Source organism: Lissotriton vulgaris, chromosome 2_1 (genome assembly GCF_964263255.1).
Source record: "Lissotriton vulgaris chromosome 2_1, aLisVul1.2, whole genome shotgun sequence".
Classification (NCBI taxonomy): Eukaryota; Metazoa; Chordata; class Amphibia; order Caudata; family Salamandridae; genus Lissotriton; species Lissotriton vulgaris.
The window spans coordinates 1,568,763,799-1,568,786,399 of NC_141687.1; the positions used below are offsets into that span (position 1 = coordinate 1,568,763,799).

Genomic DNA, 22,601 nt, shown 5'->3' on the forward strand with positions numbered 1-22,601 from the left:
AAGTATCACTGTAAATCATCTCCTGGCCTGTCAAGGCAGCCTTGGTGTACAGTTTGAAACTGCCATGTCAAACTGGCAAAACAAACCTTTTGTCAGGCCTAGACCATCTTTTTAAATATTTATAAATCACCCCTGAGGTAGGTTCTAAATGCCCATGGGGCAGTGGGCATGTTATTTAAAAAGTAGGGCTTGTATATGTAATATTAAATGTACCCAGCAAGTGAAAAATCTCCAAAGTCGTTTTTCACTTTTGTAAGGCTGCCCCTCCCATAGGTTAACATTGGTTAACTCTATTACCTTCAATAAGTGCAATTTTGGAGGAGACAGAAAATGGTTCAAGAACTCATTGTCTTAATGTCCAAGCCATATTTTATATTATCATTTCAGTGGCATAGCAAGGGGGGTGGGGTTGGGGGGTTGGTCTGTCCCAGGCGGCATGAGTTTTGGGGCAGCAGCACCCCTCGCTCTTACCTGCGCATTAGTCGGTAGCAGACACAGGGACCATCACCCACCCCGCTCTCACCTGCGTCCATCACTGGGTGGCAAATGCCTCAACCGTCACAAGCACCAAAAACGTCTAGTTATTTCACTGTACAATTTAGCAAATTACATTTTTAGAAAGTTGTCATTTCCCTACCTAAAACAGATAGCCTTTTCTTGCAGTGAGACCGGGCCCTTAATTACTCCCCAGATGTGTATTGCTGCCAAACAGTGGACAAAGGGCCCAGGGAGTAGCAAAGGGTGGTGCCTCCCTTGACAGGAGGGCATCGGGATTATGGAGGGCCCATTCTTAAGCTTCAAAGGATGCCTATATTGTTACAGGAAGACACTCACTCTTAGGCCTGAATGTCCTTTGTCTCTCTAGTCTGGCTGTCTCCAAACTTAGTGAGGTTAAAGGAACTGACTAGAACTGGTTTAGGGGGTTGACAAAGGTTTGCCCTCTACCCACAGGCTGGAACTGGGAATAAAAGCTGATCCCACAGACTTCTTCTCAAACAATTCTGGACGTATGGAGAATCAGGAGAAGGACTTTCCTCCTCTCTGAAGAACTTAAACGATGACTGTACCTGCTTTGTTAGAACCCATGACACCAGAGGTGACTCCAAGGGTAGGTTGGCTGACCTCCTATTGACTTACAGGGACATAAGCCTCCAGGGTACCCAGCAGACCAGTTCCAACTGGCCCTGCCATGGACACTGTTGATGGCCTCTGTTGGGCTGTTCTAATCCCCAAGTAGTAGCCCACACGTGCTGGACCTTTGGCTGGTGTTAAGGTGTTAAGGTGTTCACAAAAGCTGGGACTTAGAAACGTGTTGCCAACTTTCTGTCTGAAGAACCAACATAGACCGGGATTGCCACTCAAACTGCATCCATTGATGCACAATACCGGCCAGACTCAGCTTACTGGTTTGCCCCAATAAAAGAGATCTGACTTTCAGAAAAGTTTCCAAGTCTGAATGTAGAGGGCTTCATTGGGACAGATGCTGAACAGCAACCTGACAATGTTGCAGCATTCCTGGACAAAGATTTTGCCTGTGCAGAGGTTTCCCACCATCATCGATGACTGCATCAGGACTTTGCTCCTGATCAACCCACTGTCATTGAAGCCCACATCAGATTTGAGTTTGCCATGCTTGTGTCTTTTACGTTTCTAAGTCTGAAAGTAAACTTTCCATCAGGAAGAACATGGTCCTTTATCCGACCTGCACTCCATTATAGTCAGCCTTAACTCTTGACCTTGAGCCAGTCAAGGGTGACCAGATAACCACAGTTGTCTCTTTTTCTTTTTTCTGCTATCTTTAATTTAAACGTTTTACATTCATATCTCCAATTCGCCTTATTGGATTTTTGTCAAGTTTTCGCTCAAAAAAAAGAGCTCAAATCAAAGGTTATTACAGTGTGGTAGAAGACTCTAGCAGTAAGCCATAATTTGAAATGATGACTAGTTATTCATCATGTAAAAAAAAGAGCTCAAATCAAAGGTTATTACAGTGTGGTAGAAGACTCTAGCAGTAAGCCATCATTTGAAATGATGACTAGTTATTCATCATGTACGGCCATGCAATTTACACTAGACATGCTACAAAATATTTGTTTATCTATGAAGCCATACCAAAATCTTTAAATCCAATTTCAAGGATGACTTTGTAAATCAAGTCCCTCTGAAACAATACAGTATTGAAAGCAGCTGCAGTCGGTAGTGGGAATACCTGCCTGGCGGTGACGTGGGGAGGGGGAGGGGCAGGGTGGGGGGTAGTAATCTATGGATTACGAAGGTTTACAGGTAAGTAAATATTTAAATAAATCAAACAAATTTCGTTGCGCACACTGCATCGCATTTGGAGATGAAGTGCACGCAACAAAATTTGTTTCATTTATTTAAATGTTTACTTACCTGTAAACCTCCGTAATCCATAGATTACTACACCCCACCCTGCCCCTCCCCCTCCCCACGTCACCACCCGGCAGGTACTCCGACTACTGACCGCGGCTGATTGAAAGCAATTTTTTTAAGGGTGATTGCTCATTGACATACTAAATTCTTCTTCATCACTATGATTTTGTTTGTCTGTAGATGGGATTCGTCTTTCTTAGAAAAATAATGTTAATCTTCCCATTCTACAAAGTGAACTTGTTTTGGACCTTGGCTTTCCACTGACTTTGACTAGCAGAATTATGTTTTTCTGCTTGATTTCAGATTGCTTTAGTAATCCTGTTCCAATTAAATAACATGTGGTTGTCTGCTCTAGCAAAAGTAGTAGAAACCCTGTTATAGTTACACTAATAACATACTTTACATTTCTTTTCTTTTCATCTAGTGAAACCATTTTTGGGATACAATGACAGGATATCTTTTAAAGACACAGTATGTTTTAATTTCTTAATATTTAGTTAGAGTAACTTTATCATCTTTTAGCTTGCCTCTCTGTGACCTAGGTGTCAATCTCTTGTAATAGCCTGGACTGCAACAGTTATGGCTGCATTAATTCATTTTTACCTTAGATATAATCTTTTGATTAGTGGCATTAAACATTGACCAACGGTAACAAAAAGTGCTGCATTATAGGCATTTTATTTGATATAAAAAAGTGATTCAATGAAGAACAACTAATGAGACTATTGCTGCTCAATATAGACTTTAACAAGGATAAATGTTAAGATTCACTATGATTAATAGATGCATGAATTGAAGTCGAAGAATTGACAATTTAACATGAAAATATTGCACAGCAATAGAATCAGTATTACATTGTTTTGCAGCAGGATTTTTGGTAATGCTGACATTTTGATCCATAATTCTCTGCTCAGAATGTTGTTTGCCATGGCACCGGAAAGCAATGTTCCCCATACTGGAAGATATTTTCAAGTTTTTTTTAATGTGATGCTGCGTTTGTATCATAGGTAGGGGGTTTTGTTTTGATTTAATGTTTGTTTCAAATTATGTATGTTATGTGGATGTTGCTTTAACATTATTCCCATCGTTTCTATAGGCTGTTGGTGTTATTAAACGCATTATTCTTTTATAATATGTATATATTATTTATTATTGATGCAATGATATACATAGGATCACTTGAGGGAAAAACAAATATCAAACAATAAAAAATGATAGGAAGACGGCAATAATGCAAAATAAAGATTTTATTTTAAAAAGTCCATGAATTGTAAATAAAACACCAATGATTCAAAAAACTAAATACCGAGTGAAAGATATAACTTAGTTATATTTTGTTTCATTGTATGAAAATCTATATTGTGTGGCTATTGCAAGTATCTGGATCTGGACCTCATGGCCTTTGTCAGACAGCCATGGAATACATGATCTCAGAAATAGGGAAGAGGTATTTTGGCCAGATGGATTTCCACAAACGCACACCAACAGGATTTGCAGGCGATATTGTGCAACTAAAATTATAAGTAAGTAATGATTGTTAAATTGGAAATTAGTTACATTTTTCTAGACTGACAGCTGCTACAAAACAATATATGCAATAGCAGAATTTATTTATTTTGTTTTTTGAGTTTTATATAGTGCAAACTCGACCAAAAGGTATCAGATCTCTTTACAGAGTTTGCTGAGCAATATTTACAGGGAATACATATGAGGAGAAAAGTATAGGCATAGAAGGTAATGATATACCATAGATGGTGATGTGGATTGTCGAAAGAGTATGGAGGTAGTGAAGGAAGAATATTTCAGAGGTAGTGGAATAGATGCACAGCTATTTTCAAAGGTAGTGAAGTTCCAGCTCTCAGATGGTGGAAGGGGGAAGTATATCAAGGCAACTTGATTGCTTTAGGACGTAGGGCTTAGGTATTTGTTGAGCAGAAGTAATTTAAGGTTTTTTCTGAAGTGTAAGAATGATTGGTTGTCTCGTAGATCCAGCGGGAGAGCATTCCAAATTCTAGGCGCATTTCTAGAGAAAGGATTTGTGAGTGATTTTTCTTTCTTAAATTTGGGTGGAATCAGGTGTAAAGTGTTTGAGCTTCACAAAGGCCTCTTTCAGACAGCTTTTGATAGCTTGTTTGTAGGGTATGTAGGTTTTTCAGTGTAGAGAGTTTTGTGGGTTATGCAGACCATTTTAAAATACTTCTTGCTATGTCACTCGAAGAGTCACACATTTGGCTGTGGAATATCGCTCGTATGTACACCTAAAGCATGGAAATACAACACATAATCAATGTGAAAGATTGGCAGCTATGGGGTATTACTAAAGACACAGATAAGAAGAGTCTATGACATCGCAACACAGCAACAAAACAGATGAGCTCGTTAGAGCATAGATAGAGAAGAAGGACACATGGAAAAAGAGCATTAAAAACGTTAAGCAGACCTAAGTGGTCAGCTACGTGTTAACTACTTTCCCCAATATGCTTTCTAATGTATTTAATACTAAGGACGCTTTAATTCATGTCCTACAAAACTAAGAGGTAAACAACCACATAGCTAGTTATTTTACATGTATTTCTATCTATTCCTGTTAATAATCCAATCATTTTTCAGGAAACGTGCTCTCTACAAAAATTCAAAAATTTCACAACATGAGACTCTTTATCGTAGCTAAGAGAGAACTTGTTCTCCGTTTACTACCCTTTTACTCACATTTTAGAAGAGCCTCCAGAATAATTGAAAAGGGGTATTTAAGCCTCACCTCTCATAACAGCCTTTATTACATGCAGATGATTACATGTACAAGACAGGTGGGCCATATTAGAATTGCACGTTAGGCAGGAGCAATGGCAAAGAGAAACAAAATCATGATAAAAAAATATAAGGCTGTAAAAGATCAATATAAAGATAATCTAGCGAACAAATGCAAGATAATGTGTTAGAGAGATTAAGGGCCAGATGAATCAAAGGGTTTTACCCATTCTGTGTCTATGGGGAAATGTGTTCATACATATGGCCCTAAGATACAAGGAAACAATTGTTCGTTTATATAAGCAAACTACTTTGTGTATGCCCCCAATTCTAAATATTATTAGGTGTATGAAGAATTTTCCAACAGAGCTGATATTTTCTTCAATAGACGAGATCAAAACATTGATGCTTAATTGGAAATACAACGAAACTCTAATACATATTGGAAAGCTGTCGCTCCTTTTTCACTTTCTAGCTTCTGGGGCAAATCGTCCAATGGCTCCTTGCGTTCATCACTCCGCACCTAATGCTTTTAAAATGCTCCAGGAGAGCCTTGTCTTTTGAATGATAGATCGCCCTCGTGATTTTTCAGGGGGCTATTGCCTCTGCTCTCATCTGGGCACTCGAAAGAAAATATTGCTTCCAGCCCGACTGCACACCGCGTTTGAATCAGAAAGAAGGTGCAATTCCCAACTTTGGACCAGAACGCTACAAATGAGTTTCAAGTGAATTCAGCAACATACACTGCAAAACTGCAGCTTGGAACTCACATCACACTGAACCATAAGGCACTGCTCAAGTGGCGATGTTTACTGGGTAAGTGTGGTGTACCTCTCACGCTCACACCAGTTCATAGCTGCTTGTGTGCTGTATCAAATTAAAATTCACATCAGATCAGCATGCACATTCAGTGAATGTTAATGGTGGTGAATAATCCAGCTCAGCGTACACCTCTTCCACTCACAACAGTTGAGGACGTTGAGGAGTTCATGTACGAGGCATCAAACATGCTCCCAAAAGTTCATAGCCACTTAAGTTTGGTTCACAATTGAAGTGGATTCCTCATGTGCAGTGCAGACCCTAATCAGAAAGCCACAGCACCTTCACGCTGACATTAGCAGCGAAGAGTGGAGTCAGACAGTTAACGCTCTCTCAACATATCAACACGCTTGATGGAGGTTAAAATTACCACATCCCAGTGGCACACAATTTTCTCCTGAGTCAATAACGCAAGGGGTGAAGAGGGGTCACATTGGTACGACCATTAAGTCACCACATCGACCGTGGCCATTTACTCACTGCTCAGACTCACAGCCAGTGACCATCCCCAAATGTACTCACCGCATCCAAGAGCATCCTGGACTCAGTTGTGTGACCTGTGTACTTCCCTGAATACCCTTCAGTTCCTGAGAGTGGCCACACTCCATTTTACTGCTGCATTGAATGGATGTTGACGGGTACCTGGCTAGATACTGTCCGCTTCACCAGTGTCAAATGCAAGATAAGAGGGTTACTCAATATGTAGACCAGAAAGTGAAGACATGCATCAGGTTTATTTCATACACCTCAGCCACAGCATATCAACTGCCAATTCCGGAGTGTGCGGGCTCCTCACTCTACATTCTATAACTTCTTGAGGTTCTTCTGTTCTACTCTATTCTACAGTTTCCGGGTATTTTCTAAAATGCAAGTGACCTAGGAGATGGACAGATACCACAGAAAGTCTTCCACCTCATTGGTAGCTATGTTTGATGCAAAAAAAACAGTGGTGGCTTGTGAATTTTGGAACTGGTGAGGCTAAAATTGCTATCTTGTAATAGCATTCACAGCATAAAATAAGTAAGCCCAACTCCCATATGGTATCATACAGGGGGTTATTCCCACAACCATGTATAATTTTTAAGACAGTCACAGACAGAGAATGCCACACACAACTAGTGTAGCCCAGCAATCACACTAACCAATTTTCCCTTTTACAGAACTAGTAACCTGTAAAAGCACACTGCATTTTTCCTCCTAAAAAAATGTACAGCAGGGCAATAGTACTTTGAAGAGCCTGTTCCATGGGTGAAAGGTGTTCATTTTTATCTCAATGCGTGTATCATTAAAGATTGCCCTGCTATTAACAAAGCTCTACATTTTCTTTGTCTATGGAACCTTGCATTTTGCTAGGCTTATACCTGTGCTCTGTGAGATCCTTACAGTATGTTGAAAAGTGCTTCAACACTGGTACAAGTACAAATGTAAAAATGCCTTTGATCAGGGCCTATAGAAGTTAATGAAGAATCATGTAACTTTGTTTTTGTTTCAAAAAGAAAAGGCATTTTGTAGAAGCAGTTTTAAAGGAAAGGAATCCCTAATAAAACCAGTGCTGAAAAAAGGATTGTTGACCTATCGCATGGTAATATTTTTACACTAAATGTGTGTCTGTGTCATGTCACGACTTCACTGGTCACTTGAAGTCAGCATGACACTAATCAATGGAAGGCGAGAATGGTCGGTTTGGGGGCATGAGGTTAGGCTGGCAGGCAGCCGCGGTCGGCAGTAGGAGTTCCTGCTGGGCGGTGATGTGGGAGGGTGAGGGGCAGGGCGGGGGGTAGTAATGTATGGATTGCGGAGTTTAACAGGTAAGTAAACATATTGATAAATAAAACGAATTTCGTTGCGCGCACTGCATCGCATTTGGTGATGCAGTGCACTCAACGAAATTCATTTTATTTATTTATATGTTTACTTACCTGTTAAACTCCGTAATCCATTCATTACTACCCCCCACCCTGCCCGCCCCTTCCCCACGTCACCGCCCTGCAGGAACTCCTACTGCCGCCCGCGGCTGCTGGCAGGTCATAGACACAAGGCAATGGGCAGTGTGAGTGCTCGATCCTAAATCTAAGGCTGATGCAGAAGGAGCAGGTGAATGTATCTGCTTCAACCATCCTTTGTTGCGACACTCACAGCAGTAAAGCCAGGACAGTCTTGTTTCTAGACTCTTTGGCTAGTTCTACCATGCTTCATGCAGTAAGGTCAACAGATTACACACTGCACATGGTTCAGTTTAACTGCAACATCCCAAGTGTATCTGTTTACAGCATTTCACCTCGTGTCATGAAAGACACCAGTTCACATGAGTTTCAACTTCCACTCATCACCTCCCTAAATGAGAGTGGAAGGTTATAAACCTTGTGAGAATCCCACCCTTTCCCAACCTGTCCCATGGCGAGGTGCGTCAATGTTTCTTTTTGATCCTACCCTACCCACGACAAGCTTGGGAACGGTGCTCCCTAGGTAGGGTGACCAGGCGCCCCAGATTTCCCCGGACAGTCATGGTTTTTCATGGACTGTCCCGGGGTGCCGACACTTTTTTCTAATTTAAATAGATGACTTGGATTTTTAAGAGGGTCGGATGAGCGCGTACCTGACACTGCAGTCCTCGCTTAATTTTCACCAGCTCTCTTCTCACGTCAGGGACAGAAGTTCTGTCCTTGCAGGAGTCACCTGCTGCGCCGCCTAATTCTTGCAGCACAGCAGCCACTAAAGGGGCCCGAATCAGAATGCACTAGAGCACCCGCCAGAGTTGGGTGTACTCCCAGCAAGATAAGGTCATAAATGGTGGAGTTGGGAGCACTCCTAGTTACACAGGCAGTGGGCTGGGGCAGGGGTGGTGGTGAGAAGAAGGCATCCTAGGTGGAACAGCGCAGAGTACAGAAGATACAAAAGCACACATTAAACCTTATCCAGTCCTTTTTTTTCATTTGCTTTCTCTGCTTGAATTTTTTATTAACATTATAAAGAAGACTACAAGTCCCAGAATGCTAAGAGATTAGACTGATTGCGAGCTATTTTTACATTTTTGGAATAGAACAAAGCATACATTTTTTGAAACACTACATATATACCCTTTTTAGTAGATTTGTGGATTATTCCTTTGTAGTCCCATGTTTTAGTGTTGTCATTGTGATACTTCAGCATTAATGGTAGAGGGCAATGTTTAGTCCTATTTCTATGTCTAGTACTGTCCCCGTTTTTTGTTCTAGAAATTTGGTCAACCTAACCCTCGGTTACTGACACCCAGTCTTGAGAGACACAGGAATGAAGCCTAATACGCCCAGGCTGAGTTCAATTAGCGAGGCTATCTAAGCCGTAGGTGGGCGTGGCATTGCGCCGTCGTATGTCACGGATAGGGTGACCAACTGGCATGGGTGCAAATTCAGGACAGTGAGTGCAAAAATTCAGGACAAAGGGTCAAAATTCCGGACAAAAATTCAGGGCAGAAGGTCAGAATTCAGGACAAAAATTTTGGACAAAAGGTACGTTTTGCATACACATCAGAGGAAGTCCCGCAATAGTGCATAAGTAAATAGACAACCAACACAAGCACAAGTCAAAATAAGTTTATTTTAGGTTGAGAGAACCTTGCACTCCCTGCATCTGTTGTGTATGCGAGTGAAACACACCTGCGTTTGCATATTTTAAAAAAAAGTGAAGAAAAAGATCACAGCTGAAAACGTCTCAGAACTTACATTCTCATAGCTGCCAAGGTTTCAGATTGCTTACGTGTGACATTTTCATAATTTCAGTTGAAATTATGAGTGACATTCAATGACTTTTAGTGAGACTTTCTCATAATCAAGCAATGAAGACAAGGAAAACATATAAATATCAGAAATTACACCCAGCACCAGAAATGGAAGGGCGGTAAGATATGTGAGAGGCCCCCGCGTGGAGCCTAAACCAGCCACACTGACGCTGAACTCAACTTTGTGCAGACTGTAACTGAAGTGCAAAGCTCAGCTCAGGCACTTACTTAACTCATCCTTTCTCTTATCTGCTTGCACACTCATTTGTCCATCAATGCAATCTCTTAACCCCTTGCGTGCTTGTGACGGAACTACTCCGTCACGAGCCACGAGTGCAGTGTGATCATGACGGAGTGGTTCAGTCATGCCGCCCACGCAGCATCAATTCCCCGCCTGCGTGGGTGAATTAATGAGCGGGCCGGGCCGTGACGGAACCACTCGGTCATAAGCACAACGCACCCGTGGCTCGTGACGGAGTGGTTCCGTCACAAGCATGGCGGTGCCACGCGATCCCCCCTCCCCCCAGCACTGCGGCAGAATTACCGCCGCGGCCAAGGGGTTAAACTATTCATCCATCGATCTGTTCATGCTCTTAGTAATCACTGCATGCACACAGTTATTCCTTGATCCATGTATTCTACTATTCATTCACTAATCTATTCAAGTAGCACTCATTCATACATGCACTCACTCATCCATTGACTCAGCCACCATGTCATTCATCTGTGTGCTCACCCACGTACCTCATCTCCTCTTGCATTCATTCATCCACCCACCAATAAACTTGTACATCTATCTATCCTCACCCATTAATATATTCTTGCAACCATTCACATGTCCCCCCAAAGAGACCGACATGCAGAGACTCGCCAATCAATGAAAAAAACACTTAACAAAAAGGTATCACCCATATGTTAGGTTGTTTTGAAGTGTTTTTCTCACATATCTGCCAAGTTTTCAGTTTTGTTATGAGTAACATTTCCATTTCTGCAGCTTGCTTATGTGTGACATTTCAATACATTCTGTGTGACACTTTAAGGTACACTTTATAATGTACTGAATAAAGCAGTTAATTTCTCTTTGGTTCAACGTATTTGCCAGAGAGGGCCTTGAAACAGGTGCAGCGCTCACTCACCTACTTCATGCTTCTAACATTGTAGCCCTAAAAGCGTATGATGTCATAAAAACAGCACAAGTCATTTGTGACAAGACCTCCAAGGACACCCGCCTTCCCTCTCCCACTTTGCAGAGTCCCCTGTGACAGTGCCTTTGCACGGATCCTTTGACACACCGTCTGTTCTTTTTTTGGAGAGACCTTGGCCCCTTACATGTTATGGCTTTACCAACACTTGACATTCTTATCATGCCAAAGACACATTGTGTATTATACTGTAGCCCACTCCAAACAGAGATGTCCCTCAAAATATAGACGTCTACCATTTTCAAGGACTCATGGCAAACCTCTTCAGAAGCCCCTATTAAAGCACGTACGTTGTTTCTAGCAGGCATGTAAAAATTAAAACCTCAGAGATGGTGAAAGGGTTTTATTTATTTATTTTATCAGGGCATTTCGAGTCCCCCTCACCCCCACTGGGAAAAAAACACCGGATCCGAAATGCTGTCACTGGGCTGAGAGGCCCATTATCATTCTGTATGTGATAATTAGGGCAACATACAGAATGATAAAGGGCCTGATAGCAGCCTGCACCAGGGCGGGGAGGGGGTGCTGCCGGCCACTGATCCCAGCAGGAGCGCGAGCTGGCCCCCTGAAGTGAGAGTTACAGGACTCTCAGACTGCTTGCAGGGGGCGGCTAAATTTACGGACAAAAGGCGTCCATGAAAGAAGTCTTCATGGACAACGGACAAGAGGCCCAAATTACGGGCAGTCCGTGAAATTTACGGACGGTTGGTCACCCTAGTCACGGAAGCCTTGGCTAACATCAGATCATCCCAGTAAAGCCCGCCATGTAGGCACATGCGCACAAATGCATGTGCCTGGAAAAAGCACCCATTTCACTGCCTGACCCTTTGAGTGATCACAATGGGAAGCAAGTAGCAGAATAATTTGGTCACAAAAAAAACATAGGAGGCAGGAAATAGTGTCGGGAGGGCGGAGCTCCAAGGCTTCTAATAATGAACTACAGGTGTCAGCATGGCGCTCAGCGACGGCTCGTGGAGGGAGTTACGGTGGGCCAGGAGGGTTAGGGAGGGGGAGATGCAGGGCGGAGGTTGCTAAAAACCGGCATATGGATAATTGCAGGTAAGTAAACAATTTAATTAATAAAACGAATTTCGTAGTGCGCCTTGCATCGCAAAATGCAATGCAGTGCGAGCTACGAAATTCGTTTTATTAATTAAATTGTTTACTTACCTGCAATTTTCCATATGCCGGTTTTTAGCAACCTCCGCCCTGCCCCTCCCCCTCCCCACCCTCCTGCCCCACCGTAACTCCCTCCACGAGCCGTCGCTGGTGATGCATACTCTCACGTTTACTCTGTACTGCATGGCTGCTACTTCGGTGGAACATAAAATGTACTATGATTTGGAATTCAGCAATATTCAATAAATACCCATTCTTAAATCTCTTGAAACAGATATGTGACTTGAACAGCACCAGAGCAAGGACACGGTTTCCGGTAAGGGCCCCTGGGCATGGGAAGCTCTGTCCTGAAGACACACAGATAGAAGCCTGCATTCTGAACGAAAATTGTTTTCACTATCAATATAATGTAACAGGTAAGAATGTATGTTACTTGATGGCCGATGTGCAGGAATTAAATAATATTTTTCGCTACTGCATTTATTTGGAAATGTGCGGGTTTAAGTTCAAGATAATATTTTTTCCCAGAGCAGAAGAAATGTGTCGCAAAACAGCAGATTTGCCCATAAACTGAAATTCCGAATGTGTTTAAATCAACATGTCTTCTCTTTGGTGTTTTCCTTTTAGTTAAGAATGAACTTGAATGTACTGTTCCTTCTTTTTGCCTCGGAAAGGGTTAGCAGCTGCCCTTTGGTGTCCTTAGCAATGTCCTTGCCTGATCACATGGGTCATGATGGCAGTGGCAGCCCAAAAAATTAAGCAGTACTGTCAAAGCTATGCTTACTTTCCATAATCCCCTCCCCCCTCCAGTTACAGGTCTTTATGAATAAAGAAGAGGCTGTTGAGAATTGAAACAATAATCTATTTGTATTTCGAAGCATGTATGATGTCACCTTTTAGTGGAATTACGTCAATGCCAACGCGTTTTCCATGTGCCACCACTCCTGTACCTGACAACTATATTTCCAGGGTTCACTTTAGTGGCTGTCTCTATGTACACTTTGGTGTGCCATGGGATGCAACAGCTTTGTTGGCTCTCAGTAGCATCAACGTATTACCGTATACTCTAGGCAGATTGAAAAGCTCTGCATTATGAGGACTGAGGATACAATTTTTTTTTAAAAGAATCAAAAAATGACACGCAAACAGTCTGCTTAAATCTCTTTCTGCACGATTCTAATGTAGTGGTAGAACATCCTCAAACTTCAACAGCCCGAGGATCTGCACGTTTAGTAAATCTTAAATCGCTCCAAAATTAGTGTTATTTGTGGGTAACTTGATTTAATTTTCCCAATACCAGTGCAGAAGCCTTCAGACAAAGGCTTTGGCCCAACAATGTACAATCACTATGTGATGCATCATGTTTGCACATGGCATTCGGTGTTGTGTGTGTACAAGTTAATTCAGCACCAAACATTGATAAATGGCATTTTTTCAACTCATCATCATCATCATAACTTTATTATCGAGCACAAAGTTCTTAAAAAGTGCATAGCCACCTAATACAAGAAAACATACATTTTTCGGCGACAGCATTTTTTAAAATACAAAAAATACAATAATTCAGATAAAAAAGCACGCTTTCAACCGTGTTAAACTTAAACAAGAACTCCAAATTTAAATATAATGCAAATGGCGTTGTATGACTTGATCGCCAAGCATTATAGGTAGAAAAGTCATAGATTTTCTACTTCAGGCGCTATCTATTTCTTCTACAGGTCTCTCTATGCCATTGAATATTATATGGGAGCATTTTGTTGCACGACTCAATCCAAGTTTATTATCTCAATTGAGCATTTTTTTGGTGAGCAAATGAGCACAGAATCCTAAATGAATTAGGCAAGTGGCACAAATACAAATTGCATTTCTCCCAAGTTGCCTCTGCAAAGATATAGCGGCTCTCATCTATGTCACGTGCCATATCACTTATAAATATTTCAGTGTATACAAAATACACCTATCAGCTCTGTCTGACTGTAAAGGTGCAGTTTACGTTGTCTCGACTGGCGTACATCTGAAATTCAGTATCTCTTATTGTGACTTTTGTAATTTGGCATTTTTTGCACCAGTCCAACATTCTTCTTGTATTTTGTTCCTCTTAGTTAAAAAAAAAAAAACATGATTTGTTTTTGATGGCCTTAACATACTTTACACATTCAATCAACCAACAGATCATTGTAGAATATAGATGTAGGAAGCTGAGATATATTATTTTCCTTTGAGGCACTCAGTTAATGTGCAGTGATTTATGCCCAGCTTAGGCAGTGCTAAAGTTTCTCTAGAGATGAAAAGATCGAAATACAAGTTAAAGTAAGATGCAGCTATAAACTCAATCCGTAATGTCCCTCATCAGCGTTGCTGAGGAAAATGTCCAGAGGATATCTAAATATTTCTCTCTGATTTGCACTCCTCGCTGTCATTTACTAAGGCAACTGGATACCTCGAAGCAACTAGCAACTTTACCATTGCTGGCGTCATATATATTTTGCTGTTTTCAGCTCTAAGAAATGTCATGTCAGTTTGTTTAAGCAAAAATCAGTCATTTCTTCTAGATGTTGATGCACACGACTACAGCTTAATTCCTTGTGTCAGAGCCTGTTTATTGAAAGTTTGGCCAGCGGTCCTGCACAATGATAACTAAATGTGCTACTGCACTATGCTCACTGATACACAATACCCAGCACTGCAACCTTTGAGGAATAAAACCATATTTTAAAAATTGCATTCAATTACTGCACTGCAATAAAAATCTGGGATTAATTACATCATCAAAATCTGGGATTAATTACATCATCAATGTATGGATGTGTCACATTTTTACAAAGACAGAAATAAAGTAACAACAATAAAAATAGGAATGCAGATTCCCTTCATGCCTTCAGTCGAAGCGAAGCCTTAATCTTCCTAAACAGTCTTAACATTTGGAAAAATCTTTTGAGTACGTTTATAAATTACCACTTCGCTTCAGATTCCCCCATGGTCCTACAAAATAAATGCCACCAATCACGATTGTCCCTCGGAAATGAAATTACAGATGGCGTTTGACTCAAAAAGTGTCAAGCTATACGATTAAAAATCAACACAACACGAGAAACCATAATGATGTGTTCCTCCGTTTCCCATCTTTATGCAAGTTTTTGACGGCAATGCGTCTCAATTCTGGAGAGATTGTTGGTTATATAGACTGTGTGTATCAGAGATATTATGCAGTCAAAAGCATCATACTTTTTCGATAGACATTCTAAGGTGTATTTAAAGGAAGAAGGACCTTTTCCAGCTTTTATTTATATTTGTGAAATAACATATGTGAGGTGCAATCACCTCCGACCATACTGTCCCTTACCCCTTTTGGGATATTGGTCCTACCACTGGCAGGGGGGAGCATGCTTCTGTACTCACACACTGTCATTGTTTTAAAATCATCGCTGAGAAGTAAAAAGGGGAACGAAAGTTCCAAACAAGTTGTGTTCAAGAGGTAATGGAGACAATCAAAGAAAAGTGCATAGTGTCCGACTAACATGAGGATTAAGTCCCTTACTCATGTCTTCTGGGATAACGTGCATCACCAACAGCAAATTCAGAGCCCACACTCTCCTGGTTAGGCTCAGCTCTGAATGCGGTTGAACCAGCATTAAAAACGCTCTCTGGTGGTTCTGGCGGCTGGCCGTGTTGGTCACGTGATGACACAAATCACCATGTCACATGTGTATGAAGGAGCTCATGGGAAATGGAGTCTCCCCCACTGACATGGACATGTGTGTAAAATGGTGTTGTGCCATGAGAGAAGTAAAATCACATTTTTAGTGTTGAATGTAAAAAAGAAAAAACACAAAATATTATTCTGCTCTGCACAGTTGTGAAAGGGGGAAACTATGAATCAAGAAGCCATGTGGACATTCACCATATGTTATGTGTGTGGCAATTTTCGTAGCACGTTCAGATGGTATTATCTCATGCATCTATTTGTATACAAATTATTGGGAACTCAAATTCGGGCCACAAGTCAGCGGGAGAGGTTACCAATGGATTGCCCTTATGACCATCGTTTCTTCTGGTGAATTCTGGGAGATGTAGTCCCTGCAAGTTATGTAACTTTGGAAAGTGAACCACCTCTGTGGAAATATTCTAATGAAGAAATGGTGGATTTGCAATTGAGCTCTTAATTGGTGACTTCGAGCTCAGACTGTACTGTAGGGTCTACAGGGGAGAAAGAAAAGTTGTTCTCTTTCCACAAAGGTCAGGGAGGTGTGCATAGGTGGAGGTAGATACTAACCTACTCATTTCACTGTCCCGACTAGTAAAAGAAGTTCAGTTGGTTCCATGGGCTCTCCTCATTCAGGCCGGTCTTGTGAGTCTTCAACCTGTACTTCCTGCGTTGTTCTTTTTCCAGGAGTGTTTTTGTGATTCTCATCTGGTGTGACATTTTCTCTTTGATTGCTTAGCACATCTCAGTTTTACTGTGACTTTTCTCAAGGTAATGGGCTGTCAGTCATGTGGAAGCTTTCTTGCAGGGTTGGGTACGCCTGTGTGCTCAAATCCTTATTTTTATTGTTCTGGTCATCATACCTCTATATTGAGGCCACGTTCTCCAAATTACAATTGGCATGTGTACACTGTTCCCAGAGGGTGGGTAAACCCAAGTTCAGGGTCTTGGAATGTTTAGTCAAGGTACAAATGGCACACTGGCCCCATGAGAAGTGGCCAGTTACAGGCTAGAGGTTCCATGGGGTACTGGGTCTTGATGGTTCAAGTAGTTTGGGTCTGAAGTGGACCAAAATGTCACTGATACTTCTTCTCAGAGCTTAAAGTGGGCCAGGTTCTGCCGGTGCTCAGCAACAAGCACATGCCGAAACGAGCCCCTATCTGGATCTTCATTTTTGCCCTTACCCTCAGGGTGAAAAAAAATCTTAACTCTGCAGCAGTACCACTCTTCATTGCCTTTGATGTAACTTCAGAGAGACTCGTTGTAGGACTTTCATAGACTCAAAATGTCAGAATTTAAGCCTTTTCAATATAATATTCAACAAATCCACAGTGTTGCTTCTTTATCTTTTGTAACTAACAGCCATTGACAAGGCCAATGTTGTGTCCCCTCTGCTTACACTGTCTTGCATGAACCGTGTGCCATGCCCAACATGGTGCGTGGCACCCGGTGCACCGACATGCAAGCGACGTTGCCATGGCAGTAGCATATACTTCAGGTTCTCTATGACATGAAGCATGCTGCCGCCATTGCACCGCCGGTAGAGCACCTTTAGCCTGGCAGTGTTATCATAATATTGTAGTCAGGATGCCCTCGGCTTGGCAGGGTGCTCCCGCCCTCCGCAATAGCGGTCGGCGGTCAGACCACCAAACTTGTAAAGTAAAGTCTAGAGATCAACATTCTATGCCTGGAGCACAAGGCTTTTCACAGAGAAGAACCTCACTAATTTACTGCTACCTTACTGGTTGAACTAAAGCCCGTTACCCAAAATTGAATTAAGACATTTAGTGGAAAACTAGCAGGTTGTATATAATGAAGTGTCTGAAGATGCTTATCTTCTGAGAGGTGTTCTGCCTGCACCTGAACTGCCAAACTAGGCCCTATAGACCCCCTACTTATTGTAATCATCCTCTTATTTGACTTTCTAATATTCATCCCTGTAAATACCTCTCTTTGAAAGCTCAACAAAGTATCCCCTGGCCTGTGGTAGCACTATTCATAAACAACAGATATACCTCAGGGAATTATGGCCTCTACAAGATTTTGTTCTTTAGCTACACATCAGTATTCTATGGTGAAATCAATGAAAAAGAGCTGAAGAGCAGTAGTTTGTAAATAAAGAGATTGATATTTTGTACTCATTTGTTGAATTGATAGACAATGTCCTCTTCATGTTTATATATTAGGTAGATTGACAACTCCATTTAGGGACTTTTTAACTTGTAATTTTTAGAAGTCTAGGGCTTTTTCTACTTGGGGCCAAATTTATCAAGGGATTGTGTTGCCCTTGCATCAAGCAGGGAGTTACAAGGGCAAAGCAGACAATGCAATATTTAAGTCACATTTATCAAGCAATGCAAGGCCACCTTGTGTAGTCGTGCATTGCTTTGTAAGTCTGGAGTAACGCAAGGCAGCCCAAGCCACTGGCATGCCTTACTCTGTCCTGGGAAGGCTTTCCATGAGTAAAGCCTAAGTGTTTCCACGCATCCACCCATGGAATTTAGCGCATTTCCAGATCTATAAACACTGGCATACCTGGTATTCCACTCCTTTCCAAAGGATTTGCAACAAGGAAAAATATCTCTATTTCTCCTCGTTGTTTCCTCTTTTTAAGTGTGTTCTGTTCTGCATAAGACTTAGAAAGAGGAAAATGCATCTGAGGATTGTTTTTGTGCAGCTAGGTACCCCTTCTTGTACACAAACAATCCTGCCTGCAATGTGTGTCGGTACAAGGAGAGGACAAGAATGAAGCATGCATGGGTATATCTGGCACATACCTGCCTTCTCCCTTTCGTGCAGGGCTGCAAGGTGTCTTGCTGAGTTGCGTTGCGTGAAAGTATGATAAATCTGGCCCGTGCTCCCTCAGTTCTGTTCAAACAATAATCGCAAAATGTGAATTATAAGGAATTCTAAGTAACATTTTTGAATTTGTGCTTATTTAAAACTTAATAACCATTATCGGACATCTTCAGATTGGAGCACTTGCCAACTAAGTGAAAATGCGGCCTGCGGAGAGGGAATCAAGACGCGCATTGTGGATTGTATACGCAGCGATGGAAAATCTGTCAACATCAACTTCTGTGAGCAGGTAAGATTTTAAAGTGAAAAAACCAACAATTTCAACTATGATCTACTAATGATTTCCACCCTAGGCAAACAGTAGAGTTATTTACGTTTTGTTGGATTATGCTAACTTTTAAATGCGCAATTGCAAACCTTTCAATAAAATAAATTATAAAAAGGTTCGTCGTTAACACCAGCCATGGACTTCGGTGAAAATAAGGTTCTCTCGCTATCGAGTCCCCAATGGGCAATTGTCCAGTTTGCAAAAAATGCCTTTCCAGGTTGCACTTGCTGGCTCCCTACTTGGCAGCTTCTGTGAAAGGTCAGTGATTTAATGGGCACTGGAGCTGAGCCCCCGTCACAGCCTTGTGCAGGGTTTCCCCAGAAGAGAGCGCGTGCAGGCTGACATAAATTGTGCAGGGCAGCTCGGGCAGCAGATATTTGGGCTTCATCCGTACTCTGCAGTAAAGTCAGCTGTCAATCTGTTACTTTACACAGGAGTCTGCCGCTTTAGTGCCAGAAACATTATTTAACTGGAATGTGTGGCACTTCAGGGGTTCCTGTCTAGAAGGAAGATGGATGCAAAGTGTGCATGAAAGGTGCCCACTGTTGATGAATTTGGAAGATGCATTGTCTGAAACTGGACTGAAAGACAGAGCGTCCGATGGACTAAGCATTTTAACTGTTGCAAACGCTCAGTTTGTGATTGTTTAAATGCTTTTCCTTTCTAAAAATCCCATTTTACGAGTCTGAAAACTGTTTTTCTATCTACAAAAATGGAATTCTGAATGTATATTAATTCAGTATCTGAAGGGGCGCATTGAAGGAGCCACTTTCAAATACCGAATCTGTATTTTACGTGTCATTTTTTTCTTTAAGGCTGTGAAGCACAGCCCCGTATTCTGTAAGGGAAATAGGCTGCATTTAAAAAAAGTTTCCTTTATTGAGAATGAATCACAGACATGGTGGCCCGCTGTCTCTTGCAGGCCATCATCCGTCTGATTGTGGTCAATCAGATTGAGTCGCAATTTGTGACATACCAAATGAATGTTAATTTAGTAGGTTGGTTTGCAATTCGATGCGATCCTTTTTTTTGACAAACCCATTAATGGTGCTTCGCCAGTTAAACATGTTTATTGTTCGCAAACACACTGGGACCAGTATTTTGAGAGCAGCAAGCAGTGCATCTGATTCTAAGGATTGAAATATTCTGAACCATATTTTCGGACATTTCTTCACCAAAGTTGAACCTCATGTCATTGTGTAGGGAGGATACTGGACTGGAACACTTTGCATGACCTCTCCTGTATGCGGGGAGTGGATAAGACACTCTCCAAAAAAGAACAACTTTTGAGTGAGGGGGAAACCTTGGTGTGCAACGCTGCAAGAAAATCTGCAGCACTATGCTGGTCGAATTGTAAAAAATGAGGCCGGTCCAGGTTTACAAAGAGCTGCTCACGAATGATCTTATTGGGTACAATTTTACAAACATTAAACTATTTGCAGGGGGGTGCACATTTTGCTTCAGCCCAAAAGTGAGCATGTGGTGTGTCTTGTGTTACGTTTATACTCAAGGTGCTTAGGTATTTAGCCATTTAGATTTACCACACTGACCATGACCTCTTCGAGGGCAACCATTTCAAAAATGGTCATGCTCCTGCATTTTGTAAAATATTTGTCTACTTTAACTGTTCCTTCCACTAAAGATGTTTTGCAAGATATATTCCAACCCAGGAGATTTAAACTGGCACATGGGTATGCTTAGCTAAGTTTAAATTGCCACCCGACCGCAAGGGTTGGGGGCCAATTTCCATAATTCTTTTTTATTTTTTTATTTTTTAATAATTTTTTATTGACATTTTGAGAATTTCATCATACAATAAAGTTAATATTAACTTACAATTTGAATGATTTTAATGAATATACAAAATATATGGAAATGAAAAAGAGTTCCATCATTCTTAACTTGTAACACAATCACAATAGCTTTCACACTGAGTCTCTGGTGAGAGATAGATGAATTGACAATTCACAGCACAGCTTGGAGTCAAAAGAAGCTGTGCAAAAATGGACTCCCGAAGGGTAGGCTCTTCCAAAAATATTCTCCCCACCTCCTGTAAGTCGCACTATAGTGCTTGGCAAAAGGCTTACTACAAGTTCCGAAATGCACCACTTTAAACGTCAAAATTACACCATATATCAGTGAAGGAGTCTATGTTCGAAAGGAAATAGTCCAAATAAGAGAACGCTGAGTCCAAAATTGCAAGCAAGTGTTCAGGATTCTTTTAATTTTCAAATCGAAAAGCCAGCCAACGCGTTTCGTTCCTTCAAGAGGAACTTCTTCAGGGCTGTAAATCGTGAATAAACATACAAAAACCACGTGTGAGTACCTGCAACAAACCGATACAGTGCTCAATACATAAGTAGACAATCAATGTTAGCATTACCTGAGGCAAGCTAAAGTTAAAAACAACTAACATTTAAAAATGCAGCAAGAAATGGAAGAATTTTATGCGTGGGAGAGAAGAAAGGAGTTGTCCTATCCTATTTATCCCATTCCTTAGCTGCATAGAACATTTAAAAACGGGGACAATTTAAGGGGTATGTTCTCCTACTATGCTTCCTATTTTGGCCAATAATGTCTAACAACAGGGTTCTAAATTTAAACACATATCAAATTTCGACACAGTCTGTTCATATATCATAATGTTGTCAAGTTTACAATTAACAAACAGCGCTCTCATTGCTTGACTTTTTTGTTTGCCAAATTCATGACTGCTAAACATTTCCAGATTGTACGCTTGGTTGATCAGTTAAAAACATTTCATATTGTCACATCGGACTAAATCCATTTGTGTATCATAAAATAACCAATACTGTTGCCAAAAATGGTATCAAATAAGCAAGTCCATTTAGTTAAGGATGTATCTATCTGGAGAAATTCCTACAGGTCTATAGTCGGCTATACCGATCATGACAGACACATGTGGCATCACTTACACTTATCTCCAAGTTCAAAAAGTTGGAAGAGAAAGGCCCATATATGTCTGGGAATGACTATTTTCATGTTTCCTCATATAGCAAGGAAAGAATGCAATAAAATGAGACAATCCAAAGGTATAAGTAAGACTGCTACCAGTGATGATAGATGACGAGTGTAACGATTTCCTGAGCCGGGATCAAGAATTAACCATAGATATCTGTATCCTATGTCTGGATGTTGGTGAATATATGAGATCACCAGATGTCAATTTCAGAAAGGTAGTTGCCTAAAAATAGTGTATAAGAAAGACAATATATTTACGAACATATGTACCCTATTTCCTAAGATTTCTTAGACTCTTAAGGTAATCATTTGGTTTTATAAAGCGTATCAAAGCCTTTCTTACAGTGGGTACATGTAATCAAAAATTACCTTTTATCTTCCAAAGGGAATACACCTTGTGAAAGCCTTCCTGCAGATTTTTCTATTTTCTCTATTATTTCTTATTTTTTATTTTTCGTCAGTAGTAACAGTGAGCTGTGCAGTTTCTTGCTGAATTATAACCTGCAAGAGTGTTTAAAATTATAGCTAGTTCCATTGCATAGAAATGTGACGGCTACATGACTCATATTTTGTCAGAACGAAACTTATGGAAGGTGCATAGAATGTACCAAGATAAGGTGACATACCTTAAAATATTTTGAAGGTTCGTATTATTCACTGTCACTTGTTCGAATTTGAAGATCCCTAATCGACTCTGGCGAAAGGCCTGACCATCAAAAAGCATGTCATATTATATTTTTTAACTATACC

The 22,601-nt window shown here is 41.0% G+C and overlaps 1 protein-coding gene across 1 annotated transcript in view; it reads left to right on the plus strand.

The window, feature by feature from the left end:
- The window catches only part of THSD7B (thrombospondin type 1 domain containing 7B), a 1,756,834-nt gene that overhangs the window by 1,519,524 nt on the left and 214,709 nt on the right, over nt 1-22,601 (plus strand). The window contains exons 17-18 of the mRNA XM_086957451.1: nt 12,314-12,455; nt 18,715-18,830. Coding sequence (XP_086813577.1) covers nt 12,314-12,455; nt 18,715-18,830 — 258 coding nt within the window. The remainder of the gene's footprint in view (nt 1-12,313; nt 12,456-18,714; nt 18,831-22,601) is intronic.